At 41.1% G+C, this 27864-nt stretch overlaps 1 protein-coding gene across 1 annotated transcript in view; it reads right to left on the bottom strand.

Annotated features, from left to right (window-relative positions):
• Positions 1–20970, bottom strand: part of LOC108899926 (polypeptide N-acetylgalactosaminyltransferase 10-like) — a 52261-nt gene extending 31291 nt beyond the window's left edge. The window contains 4 exon segments of the mRNA XM_018700668.2: positions 85–251; positions 3922–4060; positions 5789–5888; positions 20187–20970. Of these exon segments, the coding sequence (XP_018556184.1) occupies positions 85–251; positions 3922–4060; positions 5789–5888; positions 20187–20345 (565 nt within the window). The 5' untranslated portion in view covers positions 20346–20970.
• Positions 20971–27864: the final 6894 nt, after the last annotated feature.

The raw sequence follows: 27864 nt of genomic DNA, 5'->3' as shown, positions 1-27864 counted from the left end.
ATACGCAAATAGATCATGTCCGATGAGGTGTGTTATCTGTGCAGGTGTGTTTCCTGATCAGTGATGAGTGTGTGTCCTCTGTACCTTTGTCGCTGAAGTCGTCGACCAGGATGACCTCTGCGATGAGCTGCGGAGGAGAGCGGTTGAGCACGCTGTGAACAGTCCTCAGCAGTGACGACCAGCCCTCGTTATGGAACGGGATGATGATGCTGGTGTTGGGAAGCTTCTCTGCATACAGCTTCTGTTTACAGCTGCACACACACACACACACACACACAGAAAACAAATACAAAACAAAATATAGCAGTTATTAGTTGGTTGGTGGCCATTTTACAATTCTGTCATTGTTTTCTTTTTCCACTTTGCTGAAGCGTCTCATTCACATCCCTCATCCAGCAACCTTTCTTTTGGTTGCACACTCGCCGCCTCAGCAGATCTCAGGTCACTGAGATGACAAATGGATTCGGTGCTCAAACGATGTGTTTGAGCAGGATGGCAGACAGCTGTTCCAATCCAGGTGCTATCATTTGCTGTTTCAGAGAGAATCGTATCTGCTTGCTTCTTCACGATTTCAAGAACTCCTTTCCCTTTTCCATTATAGTTTCCTGGCCTGTTGATGGATAAAATATATAATAATTCTAACAAACAAACAAAAACCTGCAACAGATGATCAGCTGAAAAATTCTATTCTGTATGTAAGGACTTGGCTAGAGCTAATGGTAAATGGTAACATACAGAATTGCACCAGTCAAAAAAGAGACGTCTCAAAGCCTCGTATCTGAGAGTGGGGAAAGGTGACCTGTACATAAATCCATGTATTTTTAGGCTTCTGAATAAACAACTGATGCTGCCATTTTTCTCTTGAAGACAGACTTTGTTGCTTCAGCTTCATTTGTTCTCTGTGTTTTCAAACACAATGAGGTAGACAGAGCTTTGTGCTTCACATGTTTTTTTCCACATGTTTTAGCACAATAAAAAATAATGATGTTGACTTATTTAAACTTTACGGCCAAGCTTTTCTTAACTCTTTGCCTGTGTGAGCCAAATTCAATAGATACATTTCCATTGCCTTGAGACAATCAATAAAGCTTTTCTGATTCTGATGTTAAAACTGAGATCTCTGTCTATGAAAGGCGAAGGTGAAGGGGTGATTCACTGGATGTGTTTTCTTTTGACAACAAATCACACAAATCATCTCTTCTGCAATGCAAAGAGCTTCAGACAGGCCTCTGAATAGAGCTCAGTGCCGCAGGCTCTGCAGTGATTCTAGTGACATGTTCCCCCTGCATTAGAGACTGTTCTAATTTTATTATTTGAAGCACATACAGCTGTTATCAGCCACCAACATGCGCTCCGATGACGGACTACACCGATCACCTTGTACACGCTCATCACAGCATGTAGCAGGACCCCTGCAGAGGAGCTAATCATGGGAGGAGAGTTACTGTATGTTCCCTCGCAGATGGAGAGAAAGTGTGTAGTGAACTGTGTCAGTCGATCAATGTCGGTGTTGAACATCAGCCTGCGTGTTACTCATTCAAATATGAACGCAGGGAGATAGGCAGGCAGAGTGATCGACAGGCAGCCGACCGGTGAATCTTAACAAACCCTGTCCAATTCCACAGGGGATGGAGGTGTGTGTACGTGTGCGCGAGCGAGTGTGTGCTTCAATTAAATCTTGTCGGCGTGCAGAAATCGAATGTGTCAGTCGCAGGTCTGGGACTGGCTGCCTCGGAGGCACAGATGATGTGCCAGTCACCAAGAGGCAGACGCTGCCCACAGGGCAGATGAGGTGGGGAGGCTGGGGTTGGGTGGGGGCAAGCAACTGGTTGATAGCGAGAGCAGCTGTGCCCGTCTGATTGGTCACAGGAGAGTGATGAGTGTCTGGCTGCCAAGGGGCAACATCAGTCCTCAACAGCATCCATTCATTTAACACATTTTTCATGCTAATAAATCAATTACAACTACATTTAAGCAAGATTGATCCTTGATGTTTACAGTCATAGTAAAATGGTCATGGAAATCATTTTTGGAGCAATCACATGCAATTTAGAAAACCCTGACCAGAGAGGTTGTCCAATCAACAGGGGCAGCAGATCAACAGATCAGGGTCATTTAGATTGTACTGACCACCAAAGTTTTAGATTTTAGTTTGGTAACATTGTTGGAAAATGTGTAAATTCATTTAAACATTTATTACTGCATACTGCACATTAGGGAGGTAGAATATTAGAAACACCTCTGAATATAATTCAGTCCAGTACAACACCACTAAATGTAAAGCTTGTATTTTATTCATCTTTAAAATATCTGCTCATAGCAGAAGGTTAGAGACCTCAGATAGGCTTCAGTCCTCCAAGGCCCAGCACAGGATCAGTAATATCAAAGTCTTAGAGCATTGAACTGCTTGATATTTACTTATTAGGCCTCTGTACTGAAAGATCTTGGTCTAGGTCATGTGAAAAAAAAGCACTAAGCACAACTGAAACAAAGAAAATACTCCAATATTGTGCCATCTCATTATCTGAGATGTTGTATCTTGACTTTTAATAATAATAATAATGAAGACTTTTCTTGGACTTGCCCAAAAGGTCTTGAGACTTGACTTGAGATTTACACTGGACTCAGACCGGCTCTGTCATCTGCATGTATGAGTGTTGAGGTGTAGAGAATGAGTAGATTTCATACAAAGTGCAAGCACTGACCACTCCGACCATGACTGTCCAAAAACCAGGTATCACAGTTTTCGTGTGTCTACATCGGCTCTGCATTGCAGATCCGTACCAAAACCCAGCGATCAGTCGTTGAGTGTTTAGAGTATGTTGCATTTATTCTGAGTACCTGAAAGCACAGAAAGGTCATGGCAAGAGATGTGTAAGGTCAAGGAAAGCCTGCTTTTATAAACACAGATAAAAAGAACCAGTCCTCCTGGGGAAACTGGCAGAGAAGACACATTCAAAGCTGCTTTCCACATGAAAGAAAGGGGAGGGTCAAGTGTCAGAGGAAAGTTCTTGTCAGGCAAAAGCAAAGCTGTGATTAAAGGCCTTTCACAGACATTCTGGGATTGAACGGGAGCGCACAGGTCAGAGTCTGGACAGGTTTTGGCTTCTTGGAGAGAAATTCTAAAACTTTAAAAAAGAATTTGAAGTTTCTTTTCACTGTTTCCTGATGCAGCAGAGCCCCTGTGGTAATCCTGGACTAACACTGCACCGGACATGACCTACTGTTCCCATGGAGATAAATGCTCAGGTGGATTCAAAGGACATAGAGTAAATAAACTTCCACATTTTACCAAATGAGGTCACAATGCTTCCATGTGAATAAAGCGCACTTCTATTGATGCACCAGTTCATGAGGTCTAAAGAGACCGTTCATCTGCACAAAACAACCCCAAAGCTCGTCTGTGGCAGCAGCTTATTATAACCCACATCCATCCATCCATTAGCAGCGCCACTTATCCTTTGAGGGTCTCGGCAGGAATGGAGCCAACCCCAGCTAACATTAGGCAAGAGGCGGGGTACGCCGTGGAAGGTTGCCACTCTATCACAGGGCTGACATGTAGAAACAAACAGCCATTCATGCTCACATGCACACCTCTGTCATCTTGATTTTGCATTTTCATGAACCTCATTAGTGAGCTGACCTGAGAAAAACGACTAAAAACATTATGAGAGCAAATGTGTTGACCAACCACTGACAGCAGTCCACTGCTTACTTCCTTTTTCTAATCCCTCAAGATCCAATTTAAAATTAGATGAACGTGAACTGTCAAAACCATATTGGAATTGAGAAGATGGAATTTCTTTGAGCAAGCTAAAACATTCAGTGTTTGACATTTCCAAGTGCTTTCATACATTTTCCTGGAGGCACAACAACACACATGCACACACAAACCTATACCAACATACACAGAAGACTCACTTTTCATGGCGGATGTCAGGGAGGGAGCGGTTGAGGGAGATCCGGTCGCTGACGTAAATGTTGAAGCCGTTCTCCCTGTACGCCTGGTCGACCTGGTCAGTTTCAGTCAGAGGGAACGGCTTCCCCTGTTCACCATTACCTGCATCAGTGACACACACACACACATATATACACGTCAGTGAAAAAGCATTCTTCGTGCAGCATGTACGCACCCCACACACATGCAGGCAGTAGTGGTCATGTTGGATTTACAGAAATTTGCTTCCCTAATGCCAATATGTTTTTCTGAAAGTAGTTATGTTTAATGTAGAATTTGTATATTTTACACTTCTACTAGATTCACTTTCTCTTTTCATTCTGGATTTTTGTTTGGGAGGATATGCTATGCATGTTCTTCAGTATATTTATGTTTGGTGTTTTTACATATGGCAATGAATTATTTTGAATCAAAACACCCGACGTCAGTCAGTTTAATATCATAGAAGACAGAAAATAAAAAAATCAGAAAATAAACACATTTGAGAAACCACAAGGAAAAAATGGCTTAAATAATAATTTGCTCATCAAAATATTAAAAGTAATTGTTTCAGTTCTACACAGTAAGACTTTCATTCATTTAACACCTACACAGTACTATATCTCCTGTCACACATCAAGTGTGTACCTCATCACTCTCTAACAACCTTTCTCATCCACAAACTTTATGAAATCTGAGCTCATTTCAAGAGTGCATCAAATTACACTGTGCTGCATGTTTCATTAGCCGCTCATCAATGCACTCCACACAAACACACACAGACACAAGCATGGAGGCTGATCTATAGTCAGAGGAGGGCATCAAATTAAAGTGAGTTGCCTTGTTCCATTAGGCAGAAATGATCTGTCTATATTCCTGAAGGTAATAACTGTGGAAAATAACTCTGCACTTTAATGCCTCATTTCAGACATAAACTCTTCTACTTACTTTTGCATACATAATAAACTTATTACATACGTAGATAACTTAAATTACATCTTCCAGCCCTCCTCAGTCACAGATTTCTTCATTGATTCTCTTCAAAAACACCACCAGGCACCAGAGACCATACCCACACTCAGTGATGTGATGCTGTATCCATGCCACCTTTGACTCCAATATATCATTAAAACAGGTAAAACAAAGTGCCAAGATCTCACTGAGCTATTATTTTTCAGGTTTGGGTATCTGTCTCTCCCTCTCCATGATGCTGAAACATTCAAACACAAGCTGTGCCCCATATTCATACTACATAATAATCCTCAGCAGGTGAATGAATTGTGCATTTACACTAGAAAAGTGACTGAATTACACTCAGAATAAGTCAGTATACACTCTAATCAATGCTTTATTTTTAAGAGTGCTGTTGCTGCTGACAATACTTTATCATAAATCATGATAATAAAAACCTTTGATTTGAATCTACTCTATCTACTGTATTTACTGATACAGTGGATTTTAGAGTCTCAAACTACTTGGTACTAACAGATTCAGCTAATTTGCCACCTAAGTATCTCCTAATAGCATATAAAGGCCAGTTAATTCTGTTACATTTGTAATAAAAGGCAAAGGTATGTTTCCCACTCAAGGCCTGAGGCTGAATCAATGCTTATTGTACAAGATTAACTGTGTTTAATTATGAACTCAGAACTGTATTCGCAGCATTGATTTAGACTGCTTCTGAGAGGGAGAAATCAACTCGGCGGGAATTAAGAAAAGAAAAAAAGACAGAGTTCAACTGTGGTGCTGCAGTGTGTGTGTGTTTGTGTGTGTGTGTATGTGTGGTCTCGTGCTGAAACAGAGCAGATGTTCCCAGCAAAACAGCAGCATCAGCAGAGAGTTTGGTCCTACCAAAGCGAGCAGCGTCTCTCCTCATCGCTTCGTAGTCGTGCCAATCTGTGCGCCGCACGCCGTCGAGTCCCACCTGGGCGACCTTTCTCATCTGGTTCAACTGCAAGAGCACACAGGAAAAACAACACAAACCATTAATACTTCATAATCAGGTTTTTTCAGCTTGTTATACTTGAGTGGAGAGTTTGTTCCAAAAGAACTAGTTACAAGATGTTTCCTCAAAAACATAAATGATATTTTTGAAATACTGAGTGGTGTCAGATGCTAGTAAAAGAAAGAAAAGATCCATAAAGAATAATATACAGTTCACAAATACAAATGATGTTGGAAAAGGCTTGAATAAAAGATACAGCTCTTCTTTTTCAACAAACAAACACATCTGTAGAAGAAACTCAGACGTTATACCCACTCCAGTCTGACTCGTGGCAGTCAGCCAAAACCTGCAGGAGTTTTTATTTTGCTTCCTAAAGTGTGCTGCTGACAGCTGGGTTTACACAAAGAAAAAAAATAGAAATTCTAAAAAATCACATTCAATTTCATCAGCATTATAGACACATACACACAAACACACGTACTTGTACTTCTGTCTTTGAGAGGACAGTTACTGACATAATGTATTCCTTAGCCCCTCACCCTAACCTCAACCATCACAACTAAAAACTCATTGTGGTGTTACAGAGATGCCAAACAATTCAGATTCTCCATGTGTAAAGGAACATGCTTGTTTGGCACAGATCCCAGCAAAAGTCACATCATCATTATTTTTCATGTAAAATAAAATGAAAATTAAGCAATCCCGATATCTGTCAAAATAAAGGCAGTGCTACTTTTTTGCATCATTCAGCCAAAATCCTGACCTGAACCCTAAAACCAGTTGTGAGGAACCAACCAAAATGTCCTCACTGCATAGGGTCTGCAACTCAAACTGGTCCTTACAAAGACAGAAGCACACACACACACACACACACACTGATACACACTCTCATCACCATAAGCTATTATTCTCTACTCAGCATTAAAATGCATAAGCAGCCATTTATGAAATTCTCTCTGCTTTAGAAATGACTTTTAGTGACTCAAGATATTATAGGATCACAGCAGAAATGTAAATTAATTAGTTCCATGGGAGGATGCAATTAGTGAAACGTTGTTAATACAAGCGACACGTCTGACTGCAAGGAATACTATTAACCAGGCTGTTAGCTGATACCACAGCACAGTCAAACAAACCACTATGGCGAGCAATGGGAGTGCCTACAGCTGTTCTCTAATTTCCTGTTTGCCTGACATTTCAGAGATGGAAAAGCCAATCAGTCCGAGGCGGTAGACAAGACCAAAACACTGTGTCAATATTTCACACTACACCCTGATTGTAAGCAGTACATACCATATACTAATCTTAACAGTCAGTGCACTATAAATCAACATACTTTATCATTTCATACTAACAGGTAGTTATACCTATTCAAAAGTATTAATATTTTTATCATGTACATAAACAGTGTACATAAACAACACACTTCTGGTGAACTTGCTCAGGATAAATGTGCAGTATGTATTTGGGACACAGCAGGAGTCAGAGTAGAGGCTGTAATGTTCATTACACCGCACAGTTCTACAGTGTTGGATGGATCAACACTGGAAGGAATTTTTCCTTTTTTAGTTCTTAAGGTGGTGTCACTTAGTGTTTCCTTAGGTCACTCTCATGACACTTGTTGTCCGCCTCTATAGCATAGCTGTGAAGACACTGATAGGAGCCCAGCTGACACAGTACCTGTTGGCAGTTGCCATAGTAACCAAGGTTGTAGCACAGACTCTCAAAGACACCGTAAACAGGGCGTCGGGGTGGAGGGAGTAAACAGTCATAACACTAATGTCCCTCAGGGTCAGGTGTCTCACACAAGTCGTCTCTGAGAAGCACACACGTACTGCACAGAATATACAATGTGACTTAGGCAAATGTGGTTTAATCTTTAGGATTAGCTATCCAATGGGAACCTCACACATGTACTGTATGTCATGTGGTGGTAAATGTCATGGCAACCTGAATCCCAAAAGATCTTGGTATGCGTCACATACCAAAGGAAGTCTGAGCCTGATGCTGTGACTGGTGAAACAACAGGTGTGTCATGGCTTGGCCATGCCTCCAGTGTTCCCCCTGTGTTTCTCTTTGTTTTTCTGTGTCTCCTCCCCCTGTGTCTGTCTGTATATGTGTGTGTATGTGTTGTGGGTGTGGCTTCATTCACCTGGCACCTAGCTCTACTCCACACCTGCTCTTAATCAACTCATCAGCTCCAGTTCAAATTCTTACAGCTCACTCAGTGGCAGCTGTGCTCTTAGCCAACTGATTCTCTTGTGCTTTCTCAATAGTCTCCTGTGCCCAGGACTCCAGTGCATATCAAGACTTTCTGTGTGTCGTTTAAGTTAGGCTTAGAGGGAGGCTTAGAGGTAAGTAGGTAGTAAAATGACAATGTGTGAAATGACAGGCAAAAAGCAAAAGATGCAAAATGACTTACGAGATTTGGCGAGTTATTCACATGCTGCAGGCCGAGCTACTAATTTCATTTAACTTTGTCCATTAGAAGTAGAATACCTAAAGCGACAGTCCAGCAACATAAGATTTTTATTCTGAATGACAGAGTAAAATGTGTTTAGGAAAAAAACTTGACTCAAACTATCCCCATCTTCGTCTTTCTGAGGCAGAATATAAAAGTATAAGAATCAAAATGTGATGATTTATTCATTTATTTTAAAAAAATGGAATGAAATTTTAATTGCACGCAAAAATGAAAACACTATAATCTACAGTGGAGTTTGGGATGAAATGAATGGTGATGATGCACCAGAGCTCAGTATCACCTCAATTGGTCATAAGAAATCAGTGCATAATTATTAGTGGCTAATTATTCTGGTTGATGGTGTGAGTGCTGTGGTTAAACATGAATGATTTGTATGAGAAAGCCACTAACAACTACCAGTGCCATCCTGCGAGCTGAAATGAATGGATCCTTTTTTGTTTCAGTCAGTAAAATGCCAGTACAATTATCTCAACACTTCAGTCTTCTGTCCTCGTTTGGTTTCAAATTTCCTCTCATGTCATGACCTGACATGCAAAGAGATTCCATCTGTGTGTTTCCAAATAAAAGGAAGAGATACTGTGCCGCCCCATTTCCTTTGATTAAATTTTCAGCACACGTCACCATCATATTCCTCTGGGGCTTTCTGCTCTAACAAGACCTTGAAAAACAAGACAAGGAGAAAGAAAAACTTTTGCAATCTGAGTCTCTGTGAGTGTTTTGGTGTGACTTTGTTCTTGTATGTTTTTGTTTGTGTGCGCGTGTATGTGTGTGTGAACGGAGGCTGAGAAAAACAGATCAATACAGAAAAAGACAGGACAATAGGAGATAAGCAAAATGAGGAAGAAGTGAGAAAAAAAAGACAGAAATATATACAAGAAAACCACCCCCATCACAAACACCCCCCCAACACACACACACACACACACACACACACAGGGGAATTAACTCCCAGAAAAGCTGTCGTAATCACTCAGCACTAATATGCAGGAAATGGAACTGGACACCACATTAACCCAGCATTCTACTGGAACATCCATTTCCTCCCCACCATAGATGCACATTCATTTTCATTCAGTTCAATTTAGTTCAACTGAATTCAGTTCAGTTCAGTTTGAATTTACTGTCATTCTGCATCGCACCAGTGCACAGCTAAAGGGAGAAACGTTTCAGTTGAGGTTACAGCAGCATCTGAACTGGAGCTGATGAACAACGATAAAATACAGGATAATGAACCCATCACAACAAGTGCAATGTAATCAACAGTTCAAATTATATAATAGCTCGAGTTTTATTCCAAACATGCAAAAATCACACATTCAGACAAGCTATTTCTCAGAGGATACAAGCAAACTTTTCAGCGAACCTAACTATCATTTCTCTTATGTCTCACAGTGCTGCACCTGCTGCTGCCTCACTAAACAAAACCCACAGGGTTGCCTGACCCTATCTCATCCACTCCAACACTTGAAAAAGATCCAATTCAACTGGCAAGGCAGGTGGTGCAGGATTTCAAATAAAGGAGTGTATCTACACTGCTGTGGAGCAGCATTGTGTAGTATCAAACACATCTCCAATACCCACCTCATAAAAGCTGGTGTAAGCGGCATTCACATTGGAGAAAGGAAAGAAAGTAAACACAGACCATTTTATTCTAGTCTTTGTAGTGTTTGCTCTGCCTCCCTGCTGTGTGCTCTGCCGCTACCTTCCTAATGGCCATCATCACAGGGACGAGACTTCACGCTGCCACAAACAAATCTCTGCTCTGGGCACTTTTCTACTCAATCAATATTCAAGGTGCAGCATGAACTAGCTAATAGGGCATTATAGGAGCTACACCACCAGCCATGCAGCCCATGTTTTATCTCCATCAACTGTTCAATCGTTAATTACAGAGCACTGTGTCTGATAAGTGACAGGCTGCAGTGGAAATTCATATTTTATTGAGCAAAACGTTCAGAGAGACAGAGGGAGAGAGGCCGATTTCACCTGCATGAGTGATCACTAATTAACTTTCATGTAGCCCTTTAATGGTCTATTCATCTATTCATCTAATGTTTGCTGCTTACAAAGAATCTGTCCCTGGCTGTGGATAAACATTATGAGTTCCACTTTGAAGACTTTTTATGGATTTGCATGTGTTTGTGTGTGTGTGCACGTTGGGTGTTAAAAACAAAGTGACAGTTTGCCAAAACACAAAAAGGAACTTTGACTCCTTCAGCATCATCAGTTAACTACATCATCATGTGAGGTTACAACTCACTTCAGGACTTGAACATCCACCTGAGGACTGACGTACAGCTGTTTACTGGCACTGTAGCTTTGGCTTCTTCTTTTCAAGTCTTTTCAAGATTATATCATTTTATGCAACTATCAGTTAATTAGCTTAACTGGCTTAATTAGCTAGCTAGCTTGCAGATAAAAATTGGCTAGCGACAGCTGCTATTTCAGTGACAAAACTGACAGTTTTTTGGAAAGAAACGAGAGGCTTTTTTAATTATTTCTAAAAGAAAGACCTAGAGTGAAAAAAGAATTTTGAGTAAGAAATTTGCTTCTTCTATCAGTGTAAACTGGATGTGTGCCATTACTGAATGGAAATCTTAAGAGGCAGAGCAACAGTAATTTAGGAAGGCAGAGTTTAGCAGCAGTCGTCTGCACCCCAGGAATAATAAGCTCTAACCTGCTGCACCTTTTTCCCACTCTTCTCTTCCCTGAACAGCATTGTACTTCATTCTGTTTCACTCATTATTGTTCTACATTCCTTCTTATTCTTGAAATACGTGCTAACCATTCTCTGCCATCTCCCTCTGGTTTCTGAAAATGTCTTACATGTCGCACCTCACCAGACTTGAAAAGGTCTCCAACACACACACACACACACACACACACACACACACACACACACACAAAAACAATGAAAAAAAGACCAGAGTGAATGGAAATGCCATGCTAACCTCTGAGGCATCACCTTTTCTGCAAAGAGTTTCCTCATCATGCTTTGTAGCAGCGGCTTTATTCTTCAGCGGATGTATTATGGAACGAGGGAAAAACTTTCCTCCTGAGAAATAAGTGACAGCAAAATCTGAACAAAATGGCAGTGACCTTTGAGGTCTCACTTGTTGCTTCCAAACTTTCTATTAAAGCACAGTGAAAAACTTTGCAGAGTAAAAGTTAAAACCAAGAGTTTGTCATGTCAGGTCTTTATCACACAAGGTGGTTGTTGCCTTCCAGCCTCCAAATGCTTTGTGAAAGAACCCTGGTTGGAAGAATATTGAATGAATACCACTGGAGTATTTGAATCACCCTCAGTATGTTATCTAACGTTGATAGGACTTCCACTTACTTGTCTCAGATCAGAGCTTCAGCAGCCACATAAAGGCAATAACTCAGTCAGTGTTTTATCATCTCATAGCAAGATGTCTCATGTCCAGACAAGATTCAGCCCTGATCTCTGGCAGTGTGGACTCTTGTAACGGGCTCATGTCTGGTCTTCCCAAAACGAGCAGACTGCTCTCAGATCTGCTGTGCAGAACAAAGATTGGACTGCCATTATTTGGCATGGAAGAAAAGTTGGTATTACCGGCAGAGCGGCAAGTCTGACAAGAACAGAGCTTCCCATTCATTCCCTGAGCAGGATGAATCAGACCACCTTGGGTCAATACTTCCCTTTTCTGTTTCCTCTCCTCCTGCTGAGAGTCGGCAGTAGCTCAGAGTGAGAGGAGGAAGCTTTCCTCTGTTCTTTTTTTCTTCCCCTTCCTGTTCTCTCAGATCACAGACAGATCTACCTCGACCCCCGGAGACATAATTACCTTTCCTGTTCTACCTCACCCCCTGCTCCTCCTCCTCCTCCACCTTCAGCCATGTCACTGACGAGTCAATCTGTGCTGGAGGCTCACAAACCCCCTGCTCCCACTTCTAAGAGCACAAAACTTTTGCTGTGCACTAACTGGCCTACTCCTGCCTTAGTGTGAAGAAATGAATAAGATTATCCATTTGAAAGTCATAATACTGGTATCAGCTTCATTGCTGTGCAGACAGGACGTTCAAGGAGCTAACATGGAAGCCAACAATCTACAAACACATTCAGCAGACACAGGGCAGCATTATCATCCCACTGAAGTTGTGAGAGACACAATCAAAAAACAGAGAGGGAGCCAGTTTCAACTTTCCTCTGTGTCAGGGAAGCTGTGAAATAGCATGTGCAAATTCTCTTTCAGGCTGAGCAGCCCTGTTCTGGTGCAAATCCCTCTAGGCGTCCGCTCTCCATCCTGTCCGAGTCAGACATGAGCTTGAGGCAGACGACCTCCAGGCGAAGGCCCCTGCAGCGAGGCACTCCAAACTCCCCTCAAAGGGGAGCTCAGCGAGGCCACGGCACGGTCCATTATCTCCCAAAAGGAGTCATTATCCAGACCCCCGCTGAGACAGAGAGAGCAGCCAGAGGACCAGAGAGAGGCCAGGACTCCTGGAATCCTCTAACTCCTGCGCTCTCAGACTCTCTGCCCCCGATATTGATGGACTACGATATGAACATCTTACAAAATGTTTAGACCACTTGCTGTTTTCATGAAACAGGCGGGGAGGATGAACTCAGGTGAAGGCTCACGCTCTTTTCTGATTTTAACCATTAAACCAAAGTAAAGATGAGGAGGGAAGACAGGGGCAAACAAAGAGTGTGGGTGTTTTTTTCATTGTGGTTGTTTTTTGCTTTTTTTCCCCCTAACTGCACTGAGAGCAATGAAAAGCATATACCAGGGTGTTTACAACATTCAACATTTCATTTTAACACCATGACCTTATTTACATTTTCTATTCAATTTGTGACACATAAGTAGACAAACTGTTAAACAGTCATAAAAAAGAGAAGGTGAACAAGGACAAAGTTCTGTTATCAAGTCAATTCAGAAATAGATAAAGGGAGGTCTTATACATAGAAATGCTGTACATTTTATACATTGTCAGAATGTATCAGTCAACACTAGTAGCTCAGGAGAGCTCTACCCCTGTGCACAAAGCCAGGTCCATCTACCTTTGGGATGAATTGGAATACCAACTGTAAGCCAGGCCTTATCACCCTGCATTAGAGACTCAGCTCACTAATGCTGCTGTGGCTCAAAAAGAACAAATGTCAGCAGCCAGGTTCCAAAATCTTGTGGAGAGACAGAAAAATGCCTGTGATTTTCAAATGACATGTTCAGGTGTAATGCTAGTGTGTCAACATACAGTATTTTTGATGACATAGTGGAAATTCGCCCTCTCTCTGCACCACTTCCTCAGTTTGCAGCTCTGATCTGCACATACACACACTACGAGGAACACGCTAACAGGATAGATACACTTTCAGTTGTATAAGTACAAAAATAAAAAGACCTCAGTAACACACACTAAGGAAGGCAAACTGCACAACTGTACACAAACACACCTCCAGCTAAAAGCAATCCTGCTATCACCCAGTAACAGCCGACTACAGTCTCCCAAACAGCTAAAGGATATTAATGAAAACTGTTGACGGATACAGCTGGGAAACATGCAGATATCGGATTTTAAACTCATATTACTGCTACTGAACTCTGTGATACATATGCAGACGCCACTGCAAACAGAGAATTAGCTTTGTGTTTAAAAGCCTGTTAAATACAAAAAATGAGGCTGACCCGAATGTTTCAAAGCTTCCTTCCTTCCCATTGTGATCACCATGAAACACCGTGATCAAACTCAGTGCTACAGGATATTTGTTTGTTTGTTTGCTTTTTTTTTTTGGTCAAGGTTCTCTCAAGTGTCTCAGGTGCAGCGATGGCAAACTTCACTCCTCTTTAATGTGAGGAGGAGAAGTCAATGTGATTGTGCAGCAATGTCCACATCACAGAACTTAAAACAGACATGACTGGGTGTAAGTTATACATCTTTGTAATCTGGGTGAATAAATGCTATGAGAGAAAGAAAACCTTTTGTAAGCATTTTGACTTGCCAACAAAGGAAGAGCTCAAAGCGTGGTGTGATGGACCTGCTGGGTGCCTCACTGGTAATTTACAGCTGTGTTAGAGCTGCTGCAATCACAGCCCAAACCCATCTGAGCTGTTCAAATAAGCTCCTTATTTTCATGTCTAAGGGAGAGGAAACCAGGGGAGCAACAGAAGAGAAATACTGTATGGTGGCAAGTAAGTGCTGAGCTGTGGTGGCACCAGTACAAAAAGCAGCTTCCTGTCCCATCGTGGCTAAAGGCAAAGCTGACAGACAGGAGCCGCTATCAGCCCCAGACTCACTGCTCTGCAATAAACAGCCTGCACAAACCAGCTCCGGGCTTCAGAGGTACACTGAGCTTTTACATGAAGCTGAGAAAATCAGGAGCCATTTTACCTCCATTGTGACAAAAAAATGTAGCATTTTCAACTCTGTGTATAAAGTGTAGTCCTATACTGTTATTAATGTAATGCTAAGAACACAGGGTCACCTCCAGGTCTGTTTAGAAGCTGTTCTGGAGCTTTTGCTCATCACATGAGCTTCATCAGCAGAGGGATTCATTTGACTGTTTCATGTACCTTTCTTTGCATAGTTTGCCACAAAGTGAAATGTGAGTATTCTTATTAATTCATTCATTCATTGGTATACATATTGTATGTAATTACAGCTGTCTTCATGCTTCATATCACCACATTTACTTTTTTTATTTGTTGTCTTTTATATGATTGTTTTTCTTTGCTACACTCGGACATTAAGCACTCAAAAACATCCATCTTACACAAGTTATAAAAATAGGCTGTTTCTTTGACCATTTGTGTTTATTTTTGTTATCAAGGGAACAAACTCGGTCAACTGGAGAAAAAAAAAGCTTTGCCATGATGTGTGAATGATAAATTCACTTCTGAGGTGTTTCAAACATCAAAAGAACCGTTAAGCACATATTCATTAAAAGATGGAGACCTGCATCTGAGTCAATTTATGTGTTAATTGCAAGGTTTTGCCTATTTTCAATTATATAATTATTAAGAGATTGATTTTCCTCATTAACAACTGCCATTTAAGTTTTTCTGTCGTGTTTGGATCTGTTATGGTTAATTAGATGCAATTAAAAGGAGGTGAAGAGTTGAAAAGAATCATTACAGTCATGAGGCCCTGTCCTCACCACAAAAACAACAGCATTTGTCATAAGCTTAAATCAACTTGTGTTTATGTTTTCCCAACAAATGATCTCTTTCTAATCTATCTAGTTAGCAAAGGTGGAAGTAGCATCACATTGCACCACTGCACAAACTTCTAAAGGAGGTTGTGGCTGATGGCTGGATCAGCAGGAGGCCTGATGCAGATGCTTTTTTTTCTAACCATAACCAAACCAAAACTCAACAACAGAGGCAGAAGATCAGAAACTACTCATATGAGAAATGCTGATACTCTGAGTCGAGATGCAGAGCCCTGTGAAAGTGATGAAGGCAACTACAGACTGTATCTCTTTGTCTTTGTTTTGGAGCTACAGATGGAGTCACATGACCGGCGGCAGCAGCAGCAGCAGCAGCAGCAGCCCTGCAGTCTTCTTTCTCTCTCTGTGTGAATGACTCTGTCAGCAGAATTCAGACCACAGATCACTGACTTGTCTCTGCTTGTTGCTTCTGAACGTGTCTATCGAGTGTTTGTGTAGTGATTGGTCTGATCTGATGGGACAGTAAAAGAAATACTGCTTACAGTTCAGCATGGGGCCACTAAAGGACAGATGTGGCTTTCACTGGCTCCCCAGTCCTCCTCCCAGCACCCCTCCATACTGTCCATTTTAAAAAAAAAGACTTACTCTTCTGGGCCTGACTCACGCTGTGTGGTGTTGAGACAGGTGGCACCATCCCTCCACTACAGCGATCAATTCTCAATATGGTTAAGAGGAGCAAATCAATTGGTTTAACACAAAGAACTGTCAGTGTGCTGCTGAAAGGCATTTAGCCACACTGGTGTGCACACAGCCCCCAAGGCCAATTTATCTTTAAACAGAAAAGGAGCAAAACCAGCTTTTTGCTTCTTCATTTCTGAAATACCAAACATTTACAGTCTAATAATGAATTGGAGACTTAGGTCTCAGTCACACAATAAACACACATAAAGTGCTGCTGCTCAGATCTGTCTGGGCTGAATCCTTCAACCATTAATGGCCACAGACATTAGAAAACACCTGGTTCAGGATCACGTGGCTTGAACGTCAACAGGCTCAACAATGAGTGCTTTTTATTCAGCTAATTATTCATCCACTCATCCTTGGCCTGGAGGAAGGACTTTAAGAAGCTTGGAGAGAGGAATCGTATCACTCACCGGTGGCTAACATCCCTTCAACGTGTCTATCTAGTGTTTGTTTAGTGACTGGTCTGATCTGATGGGACAGTAAAAGGAATAGTGCTTACAGTTCAGTCAATAGATCTATAATCAGTACTCAGTAGAAAGAACTGCAAACTGCAAATTCCTGGAAGTAAAATGCTCCGGGGCAAACAGCAGAAATCTATTTGTGGAAAAAGTGCAGTCAAATAAATGTAAACAGGGATGCTGCTGAAGAAAGTCTTCCTCCCTGGGTAAATAAATTCTTTAAAAAACATGTATGAATGCTATTCATTTATATTCTATTTTATCTAACAACATCAGTGGGAGAGACTGAGCATGAATGAGACTGCAGCTCATACTGTCTGTATGTAATCCACCCTAATCTTATTCTGATGGTTTAAGCACTGTGTCTTCTACAAGTGAAACAGACACAAACCAACAAGGGGAAGAAAATATCTGCTACAAATGTCTCTAACAAGACTTATGTGGGGAAAGGCTGAATAGGATTAGGGTATTGATTTTTATCTACTCCAGTGAAGCCATAACAGCCCACAGGGAGCACTACATATTGTTCCCTTTTCCTCATTTGTCCTTTGTTCCATTTGTCTTTCAATAATAAAAGTTTACAAGAAGGAAACAGAACAAAAGATGAATGCGTACAGGCAGTTTAAAAACAGGTCCTGTGTTCTATCAGACACTGAAATGGGACAAGTGTTAATGCTGACTGATGACAGCCTGGCAGCCTGTTCAGTGTGTTTCACTGCTTTTCACCCAACGCATGCTGAGAGACCCTTCATATAATAACGGTGTGTTAATGTCATGTGGGAGTAAAACACCAGTTTCTTACTTCACAACACCTTCTGGGTCTGAAAACTCAACACAAACAAACAGAACATCAGCCAAAAGCTGTTGTTCAGGGTAATGAGATGATAGATTAATAGGTATGACGATCATATACAATATTTTTTAAACTTTCACACAATCAACCCTAAATCATAAAACTCTGATTTGTCTCTGATGTGAGTGCCAGTCATAAATATGGACATTTTTTCCATCGTGACCTTCTGCTGCACGAGCACTGACTGTGATATAAACAAGAACAAAATGCTGGGATGAACAGGTCAGTGGGTAAATTACCTTAATTCCTCCTTTACTCCCATCAAAATGGGACTTAGAGGAAAGTCTCAAATATTGTAACTTCTCCATGAATAAAAGTCAGATTATCATAGATGGGACTGTGGATGCCACCTCCTGGCAACTGTGCTGCTGTTAAGAAATGTTGCACCTCATTTATTCCCTCTCAGTGTAATCCAGTCAAGGATTACAAAGCAGAGTCGCTGTTGCCGTCCAGTTGCATATAAGCTGAATTTCTAGGAGTCACTATTACAGTGCTATAAAAAAGATGAAGCTGTCCAGAGGCAAAGCAACACAGCAAGAAATGAGACTGATTTTAAAAAGTCCAGTGTAAACCAACTCTCCAACAAGTCTCTGATGTCTCTGTTAGGAGGACATCTCTGATGACCATAGTCGTGGTTAAAAGAAATCAGCTCTGACTGTGAGTGAACAGCAGTCTTTCATGTAAAAGTCTGACATTTTCTTTACTCCCCCGTCCACGTCAACTTCTTCCTCTATAACAGCATCAGCTCAGTCACTATTACACCTTTGAATACCTGCTCATAAAGTATGTGTGACAACTCACCAGGATGATCCTGAGACATCAGTCATCTGTCTAAAAAAACAAGAACCACGAGCCAAATTTAACAACTCACCAAGGTCAAATATAACTTCAGGCTTATGTTGTTTTCACTTTCTTTCTTAATCGAACCGTGGTGATCCTTGAAAGCACAGAACCAGGATAAATATGATCTGAGACACAGCTTCAAACCAAGTCAGTAATAAAGATACATTATACAATTAGCCTTTATGTTGTTGCTGAAATCTTTAGGGACATTAAGTGCAATTTATTAAATGAAATCAAAAAGACACCTGAGAGTTGCTTTACAGCAGCAACCTACTTTAATTATCTACAAAATATAACACTGTGCCATGAAGAGATTCTTAGGGACTCTCACTTTGGAAAATGGAATAAAAATCAATTAAAACTAATCATAAGTGTAACTGATTCTCACACATTAGTGAGGACTGTTTTCACACAACAACATAAATGGATGGATCCAACAGAGTCTATGTTTTATACAGTGAACATAAGGAAAAGAAATACTCGTCAGAAAACTCAGCCAGTCAGTTCGTAGACCTTCAATTCGAATCACTTGATCTCATCTTTTCAGAGAAAGGTCATGATGGGGAACCTGCTGCTGTCCGTCACGTCTGTGACGGTGGATCACCATTTGAGTGTAATAACAACACATACATTTAATGCACGAACTTCCACCTAACTCATACTAAATCATCTGCCTTTAATAGTAGTAGTTTTACCTTCGGCTGTTGAATCTGTATTTAATCCCTCAGACAAATTGAAATCTTTATCACTCCGAGCTCATTGAAAGTGGGAAAATGGTTGTTTCATGCTTTGATTGAGAATCAGATTTGGAGCTCAGGGCGGCTTTTCTACTCACACATACAGTAAAAATGAAACACTGACAGCAGCTGTGGGATGTCAGTGATCCTGAAGTTTTCAACTGATTAACCATAGGTGGTTTCAAAGAATGTTGCTGCTGTAGGGAGATGCTGCTGTAAATACCAGTGACAAAGACACAGAATACTTCACGACTTCGTTTGCTGTAGACTGGCTAGTTGATCATAAAATCATTTCTAGTCACAGTCAGTATTACACAAGTATTTGCTGGTTGCAGCTTCCTCAGAGTTTGCCTTCACTTCATGAGCCGATGTCCTGCGGTGGCTGCTTCTCATTATCCTGCATATTACATAGACTACAATGTTCAGTCTATCCTTACATTAAACACTTATGCCAATAACCAGTGGCAGCTACAAACCAGATGCTGAAAGGCTGTAACATCAATTAAAGCAGGGTCACTACATGACATCTACATCATAAAGAGGAATCAGAAATGATATTGCTGGATACAACCAGCAGCAAAAAAGTACCACCACAAATGACTGAGATGATCTGAAAGCCAAACTTCAGAATGTGTTACTGCTCTACATCTAATGCACCAGACACACAGTCACCTCATAAAATATGAAACTATGTCGACGGCACATGTTCATGCTTCATCTCTGCAGTTTTACAAAACCAAGTCAGTCTTTGCGCTCTCCGTGGTTCTGAACCAGGACTCTCCATGGTCCTGACTCTGCACCCCAGTCTGCGTGTGGAAGACTCTGCCTGACAGGCAGTCTCTACCGGTCTGCACTGATTTCTGCGAGGATTACTGTCGTTCATGAAGTCGCTTAGGTATGCTCTTTGTTTCAGATTGTGCAAAGAGTTGAGAAAAAACTAGGAGACAGTAAGGACAAAGACGGAGTACTTATGTTTTCTCAGGATTCCCTGAAAGTCCCGGGACCCCAGCTGGACAGACAAGACACGAGGAGCTTTATAACTGAGCTTCCCTCACCTGTATCGGGGGTATGCCGCCCGGACCGTCCACCGTGTCGGGCGAGTTGTCGAACACTCGGTCCCTGTACAAAGACCACAGCCCGACGTTGGGGAGGAAAAGAAGAGCCGCTATGAGCAGCCCGGCGAACTGCAGCAGCCTCTTCTCTTTCCGCCTCATCTCTCCGGGAGAAAGCGTGCGAAGCAGCGGCGGTGGAAACTGGCGAGTCCCGAATCACTGATTCTCCAGGAGGAGACAACTTTCACTCTGAGGTGGGGGCGGCATTAAAGCTGATTGGAATATCCAAACATACGCGACGTCCGGTCGCGACCTTCAAAATAAAACACCTCACAAGTTGCTTTGATTATTCTCAAGTACAGTTGGAAGAAAGCGCCATTCTATTTTCAGTGAATGAGAATTCATCATTGCCAGTAACTGTAACTCATTTGAGATTGTACATCCCAGAATCACAATTAAATGTTAGCTGTTATCGCAGTCCACAGGTGTTTATCAGGCCATACAGTTATTATATAACTGACATGAGAAATCACAGGAGCAAATGTTCATTTTTTCAGAGAAGCAGAAAAGGTAGAGTCCTGACCACCAAACATCAATTCATAAAAGACAAGAGTAGTATATTTCAGACGTGAAAAGAACTAAAATGTCCCTGATTATCAATGTGTAAAAATGTAGAAAATATCTACTGCCTGTAAAAGATATATTTAAATCCAAAGCTGCAGTATAATTGTTCCTAAATTCATTCTGTTAAATGGGAATTCAGCTAATCCATCAAATTATACAGTGTGAACACAACACAACAAGCTCCCATTCTCACTCTTCGGCTCTGTTTTTCAGACATGATCTTCTGCGGTCTTGTCTGTTTTAGTACGTGTTTGCATGTCACATTGTATAGGCTGAAACTGTGACACCAGAAAATCCCTTGCACTATTAGTGAGTATTCACTTGCTAGAGTCAGTCCACAGTTAATATAATGATTCCTTGGCTTCATGTTTACACTTCATGTTCTCCTTTTCTTGCAAACAGAATTGCTGCTTTTGTTTTGAAGGGTAGAACACCTGTCCTCCTGCGGGTTTCTGGTCGTCTCTACAGCAGCTTGATGCAGTTCATCATTTTGAAAGAAGATTTGGCGGGAGAGTAGAGACGATCCCGCGTTTGAATTCAGCTCTTACATAACTGAAAAACTGCCCCCGCTGCCCCGCTGCCCCGCCCTGTTAGAAAGCTCAGGTATGTAGAGATATCCATCAAGTAAAGGGACGAACAAGTAGTAAACATCAGTAAATATTCAGGCTCTACACTGTTGTAGACCAACATTACCAGTTTGAGTCTCCTGGTTTCTGACTGTCTGTTCCACTGGTCCTCTCTGCTTGGACAGTTGTAGGCAGCGGTACATGTGGACCAAAGCATGGTGTCATTTCCGTACATTACCATCCGAGAAGTCACCACGCGATGACAAAATGTAACCACAATCAATCATCACGTCGGTTTCTGAGTCTGACTGACAGTGACCGGCTGTAGCCACCAGGAAGAGACGCTACGCTGTATGCGTTATCCGGGGAACTTGCAGGCCCTGGTTCCGGGATATTCATCCGCGCGTGCCCGGTTTGTTTATACGCGTGAGGCTAACTTTCTCTGCAGCTGTAGCTACTGTCCTGTGAAAAAAACGAGGAGGAAAAGGTTCAGTGTAAGAGTGGATCACACCGTGGACTGTTATGAGGAGGAGTCACTGTGGTGGTTGATCATATTCATCCGGACAGGAGTAAACAGAGCTGAGAGGGAAAACTTCTGCTGCTGAGGGAAATGATGATCCACGGATTGTAGGAGTTCCGGTAGTGTATCTACATGAAGTGAAGGTTGACTTGTCCTCCTGGAGACGTTTGTTTCACCCCTCCACCAAAACTGACTGAAGAAAAGATGAAGAGCGGCTGGAAAACTGCTCAGCTGTCCATAAGGTAAGAGAAGCAACAACACGTAAAACACTGAGGGGGCCTACTGAAATTATAATGGAAGAAGAGAGCGTGACAGTGTAATGAACGTGGGTCAACCAGCAAGTTGCCCCAAATGTAACGTTATCAGGACTCAGAGAGCCTCAAAAGCCCAACTTTCCAGAATCATCCTTTAAAGTTTCAGCCCCTCTCCTCTTTTTTCAAGGCTACACTTGAAGACAGAAACAGTCAATAGAGTCACTGCATTATAAAGTGCACTGTCACTGGTCCTCACTTCTTTTCAATTAATTAACACAACTGGTGCTTGACTAGAATCTGAATGAGAGCCTTTGCTAAATATGATTCCAAATGAAAACCAGGTTGGAGGCAGGGAAATGTTCTTTAACCAGTCTGGGTTTCAGTGGACCGCTTCCCCTCGTCTACGTGCTCAAACACCTGAACCAAAAACTACACACAAGCATCTGTACAACAGTTTGTAATGCTGTATGTGCTTAGATCTGCACAGCCTGAAAGCTGGTGGACTGGTATGTGCAAACTGAAAAGAAAAAGTTGAACAGATTGAGTATTTTGTGTGTTGAACTGAATAAAGCATTGTGGTATATTAGATGATGATGTCGATGTGAAGATGATGAAGAGAAGATCTCCGCTGACACTGACTTACTTGTATATAGAAGTTTATTACAAAGTAGTTCAGCATCGGACAAGCACTGCAGTAGCCTGTGAGAGGATCCGAGCCAATATGGATCTCTCTCCCTAACAGCTCTGAACACCAGTATATATATATGTTAGTCGTCTTTACGATTTACAGCAAGACATTGGGCTCTCACTCAATGACCTCACTTTTTCCAAGAGACAGAGAGAAGGGAGGAAAGACCCTATCCCTGTTCCTTATATGTATATGTTCATGGCTACTAACCTAAACATGAACCCAAAGAATAGAAAGACATACATGGAGCTTCAGGCATTGCAAAAGAGTAAAAACCATATATGGAACGTCAGACACTACATATTTCCCCCCTTTCGAGGCTAAAATAGTCTCGAAAAATATAAGAATAAAACATACATGTTTGCAAAAGTAATAAACAATCCTCCTACACATGCTTCCTAGAGCATAATTACAACTTTATGGAGTGTGAGAGCGAAAACCTGTCAAGCAGCTATCATTCCTGAAATTTCCATCAAACAATCTAGACAGGAAATTCTCTCACGGCCCCTCTGCCCCAGGCGACCACTTTATAGTACTCCAAACCAATTAAAAGGAGAAATTTCATCATTAATACAAGGATATAACTTCAAGCAAGTACATATGGAACCCTCAGAAAATAAAATCCAAACAATGTCCACTTTCAGGCTGGTCGACCCATCGCACCTTCCAATGGACCTTTCCCTGCCTAGCCCCAATTTCCCTAGGCATCAGAAAAAGAAAGAAAACATCTGAGGTCCCAATGCATTTACCCCACAACAGAAGACATCTCCCTTCAACAATTTCAACCTAAGAAAATGTCACACAGTTTAAGTATTACTCATACAATATAGAAAATCAAAAACTAAATCAAACATCCCACAACAGCTCCTCAGCAACGTCGACTGTCACTGTTGTGTCGATGAAGTGTTGACTCCGAATATTGCATCACAGTATCCTTGTTCAGAGTCCTCCAGTCCATTCTTATTGTCCCATAGTGATCCTTTCCCCCAATACTGTTCTGGAAGAAAGAAAACACCAACCAGTATCTTGTACCAAACAACAGATGTAAATTAAAACATCAAATGCAGATCATGATCCTATAAGTAAATGTAAAATTCACAATATCATATCATTTCAGATTATAAATCACATTTTCCATTTCCCCCCTTTTATCATATCACTCTATAGAGTGAAAGGATAAAACAATAAGAAATATCAAAACCATAATGAGAGATATGAATATTCAAAACAGATATGTCTCCAACAGTCCACCTTCTATCAATACTCTTTCATCTCCATCTATATCACTTCCCTTCTCTTTCATAAAACTTGCTTCAACTCTCTTTCAAACAACTCACATACCACAATCCTTCAGAATTCAATATACACACAACCTTCACATCAAAATCTTCTTTGCATATCTCACTCCTCTCTCTCTATCCTTTGGCTTCGTGGATGATAAATTACTCCAAACCATCTAATTCCCAATTTTACTAAATCAATTTCACCATTTTATCCATAAACTCTTTCCCTTTATCTGAGAGTATCCAACCTGGAAGTCCCCACCTGCTTATGAGCTCTCTACACAAAAACCTAAACATGTATCTCTGACCTTCAACTGGTTTATCATCACATGCAACAGTTTCATTATTTGAGCATAATACTGCAATGGAGAACCATCTATTTTCTTAAACTCTCAGCTCTTCTACACTGATCCAAACAAATGACATTCAGTATATGCATATGCGGAATCGATGTATATCTCATCACTTGCTTACCTTCCGCTAACCTCTATTTGATTAAGTTTCCTAAGGATCTCTCGATCCTGCTCTTTCTGATCATGTTCCTTTTTCCTATATAGCTCCACTTGATGGGCTATATGATCCGCATAGACATTCTTTGTCATACTTCCAAGACCAACCACCTCTGCCAATTTGCTCCTCACTGGTAAGGGCAGCCCCTTCTGTATTTTAGCCCGCAAAATTGACTGCTCCATTTGATTCAAGTCTGGATCATTTCCTGTGACATTTCTCCACACCTGATGGGCTCTTGACACATAGGCCCTCGGATTTTCTTCCTGTCCTAATGGCTCAATAAAGATATTATCAGGATGTACATTAGTAGGAAATGTATCTTTCAATACTCTCCACACTCGACCTCTACTTGCTGCAAACAGCTCCGAATCATTCACAGCAGTACCTATATATCGGTCAAGTCCCGCTTTCTGTAGAATCTCTTCCATAGCTGGAACCCCAAGGAGACTAGCCAAGAGTCTCTTAACATCTCCCATGGCAGCTTGTGTTCCCACCATAATCTCTTCCAACTTTGAAATCCAAGGATGTGCTCCATCTTGAAGAGTAGGTAACTTCTCAAGTATATCTGACATATCTGTATTCTGCCAAGGCTTGTATTCCAAATTCTGTCCTCGAACAACCACTGGACACATTTTCCCTTTTCTTGGGCGCAGTGAATATCTCTTACCTAATTTTTGGGAAATCTTTTTCCGCAAGGTTTTCCTCTGTGTCTTTAACCACTTTAATTGATTCTCCCATACTTTCTGATCCTCTGGTTTAGATGACTCATAGAGATGCGAAAGGCATTGATTTATACTTTTCTCAACCTCTTGTAAGGCCGTTCGTCTCTCCTCTTCTATTCCAGTGCTAGTTGCCGCAGGGAAAAAACCTCTTGAAGGCAAAGGAACTTGCTCCTCCCAATCACTGCCTCCATTCTCACTTTCACTAGAACTATCATCTTCTGAGTCCTCTGTCGTCCATGTTTTATCTCCTCTTCTTTCCGCTCTAGCCAACATCCTCCTGACTTCAGGATCATATCTACCCATAGCCTCTTCCAAATCACTCTGATCATCCTTAGCTCCCACACAAATAGTTTCCCTCTTACTCTTAGAGCTTGGATACATCGTTATAGTCGTTTCTGCTTGTCCCACTTCTATTACCTGATCATTCTCATCTTTAATCTGATAATTACCCTCCTGAGAGATCACTGGAAGCTGGGGATAAACTTCCTCAAACTTCACCTTCTTCTCATAAGGTGGGGGTTTCTTCGCTGGATCCACGTGTGAGAAGGGTGTATTAATCTCTGCCATTAATTTTTCTGTTTCCTTTACATTCTTTCTTATTTCCTCTACACCTCTGTCTCTCTTTTCTTTTGCAGATTTTATCAACTTCTGTCCCTCGTTTTCAAACAACTGAAGAACACCAAGCTCCACTTGTCTCTTTTCTTTACGTTTTTCCCCCTTTTTACCCTTCTTTTGTTCCGCTTTATATGTAGACACAAGCACATGCATTATTTTAATTACATCGGGGTTAAGAGTCCCTACCACTGGCCATGGTTGGTCAATTTCAGGCCAACGCTTATGCCACTTCTCCGATATCTTCGCAATACCTTTAACTAAAGGATTATTCTTCTGTACTACATCAACAGGGGTAATTACTCTCTGAATTTTAATATCCTTCTCTGACATTGTAGTAGCTCCCTTCATTGTAAATTTAAACTGATTACTAAAACTACTTCTAAATACTTAACCTACTTCTCCCTATTTTATTTATCTATTTTATTTTATTTTAAACCACTATTTTACCATAATCAATAAATTTACTTACTCCAAAGGAACCAAAAACTCAATCAATATAACAGTGGATGTACAACACTAAGTCGACATATGATATCAACTAAACACACAATTAATCCTTCAAATTATGTGTAAAGTTCCCTCAAATATTTCTTCAACAAAAGTCCAATCCTATATGAGGCTCAAAAGATCACACGCTCCTGCAAGGGACCAACTATCATCAAGTGTGTTCAATCCTCAACTCCACTCAAATCACCACAGACAATAAAACTCACATTTGCCACTCTGCTCTTAACAGCATTTGACCCAAATAATTCTATTCTATTGATTAAATGCATTAACAGATCAGTCCATTGCCAAACTTCTCCTTTAAACAACTACAACATATGATATGTTATACCTATATAACACATATGTTTAAAATGCAGGTATTTGTAGAAAAGAGTTTGTGGATAAAACTACACTGGCCTTGAGCAGACTGGATTCAGAAGCTGCACACACTATTGTCAGCAAACCTCAATCCACATGACACCTTGGCCAGCTGCCATCCTTCTGCATCCTGGAGCACTCCACCTCCTTTTTTCCTTCTCCCCAACTCTCACACATTAGACACATTACCTACCAACACACAGGTCACTCTAACATCTTAATTCCTCCATTAATACATTATCATCCATGAACTATATCTCCTACTATTCTTTTATTTCTCTTTAAGTTTTTTTTATACCCACATAAAACATCCTCCTATTCTTTCTATGTCCTTTTGGGGGCTCATAAGTTCTCCCTCTTCTCTCTCTTTTCTTTTTTCCCAAAAACGTCCTTAAAAAAGGCTCATAGTTTTTATTCAAACTGTCCCCCAAAAAAGGCTCATACACTTTTAACAATATCAAAAGTCCCCTCGTAAGAGGCTCATATATTTTAACAATAACAAAAACGTCTTTTTGAAAGAGGCTCATACACTTTATCAATAAAAGAACGTCTTCTTAAAAAGAAGCTCATAGGTTTTAATCATAAAAACGTCCTCTCTCAAAAAACTCATAAATCTTATCCGTATCAGACAAAATATCTTTCCTTATACATTACTATATCTCCTATTTTCAACCACAACCTATATATTCCTATTCAATACAAAATCTATCTTCTTAACATAAACCCCATACACCATCCCGTGTCACAGCCTTTCACACACAGCTGAGACAGCGCTCCACACGCACACACACACACACACACAGACAAACACTCAACAGGGACACAAAAAGGATTCACAAAACACACAGCAGAGTCAACTTCATTCCAAAACACAAACAACATCCAATCCTAAATTCTCAAAATCTACTCATTCATACTTTATCCTATAGCATGCTTTTCTGCCGCTCCTTTTTCTCTTATCTTCCTTCTAAATTTATGCTACCTCATGAGGTGTAGATATTCAATGAGAGGCTGCTTCAGACACTGTTCGTC

This window comes from Lates calcarifer, linkage group LG20, assembly GCF_001640805.2.
Source record: "Lates calcarifer isolate ASB-BC8 linkage group LG20, TLL_Latcal_v3, whole genome shotgun sequence".
NCBI lineage: Eukaryota > Metazoa > Chordata > Actinopteri > Centropomidae > Lates > Lates calcarifer.
Note: the sequence above shows the minus strand (reverse complement) of the source record. Positions and strands in the feature narration are given on the sequence as shown.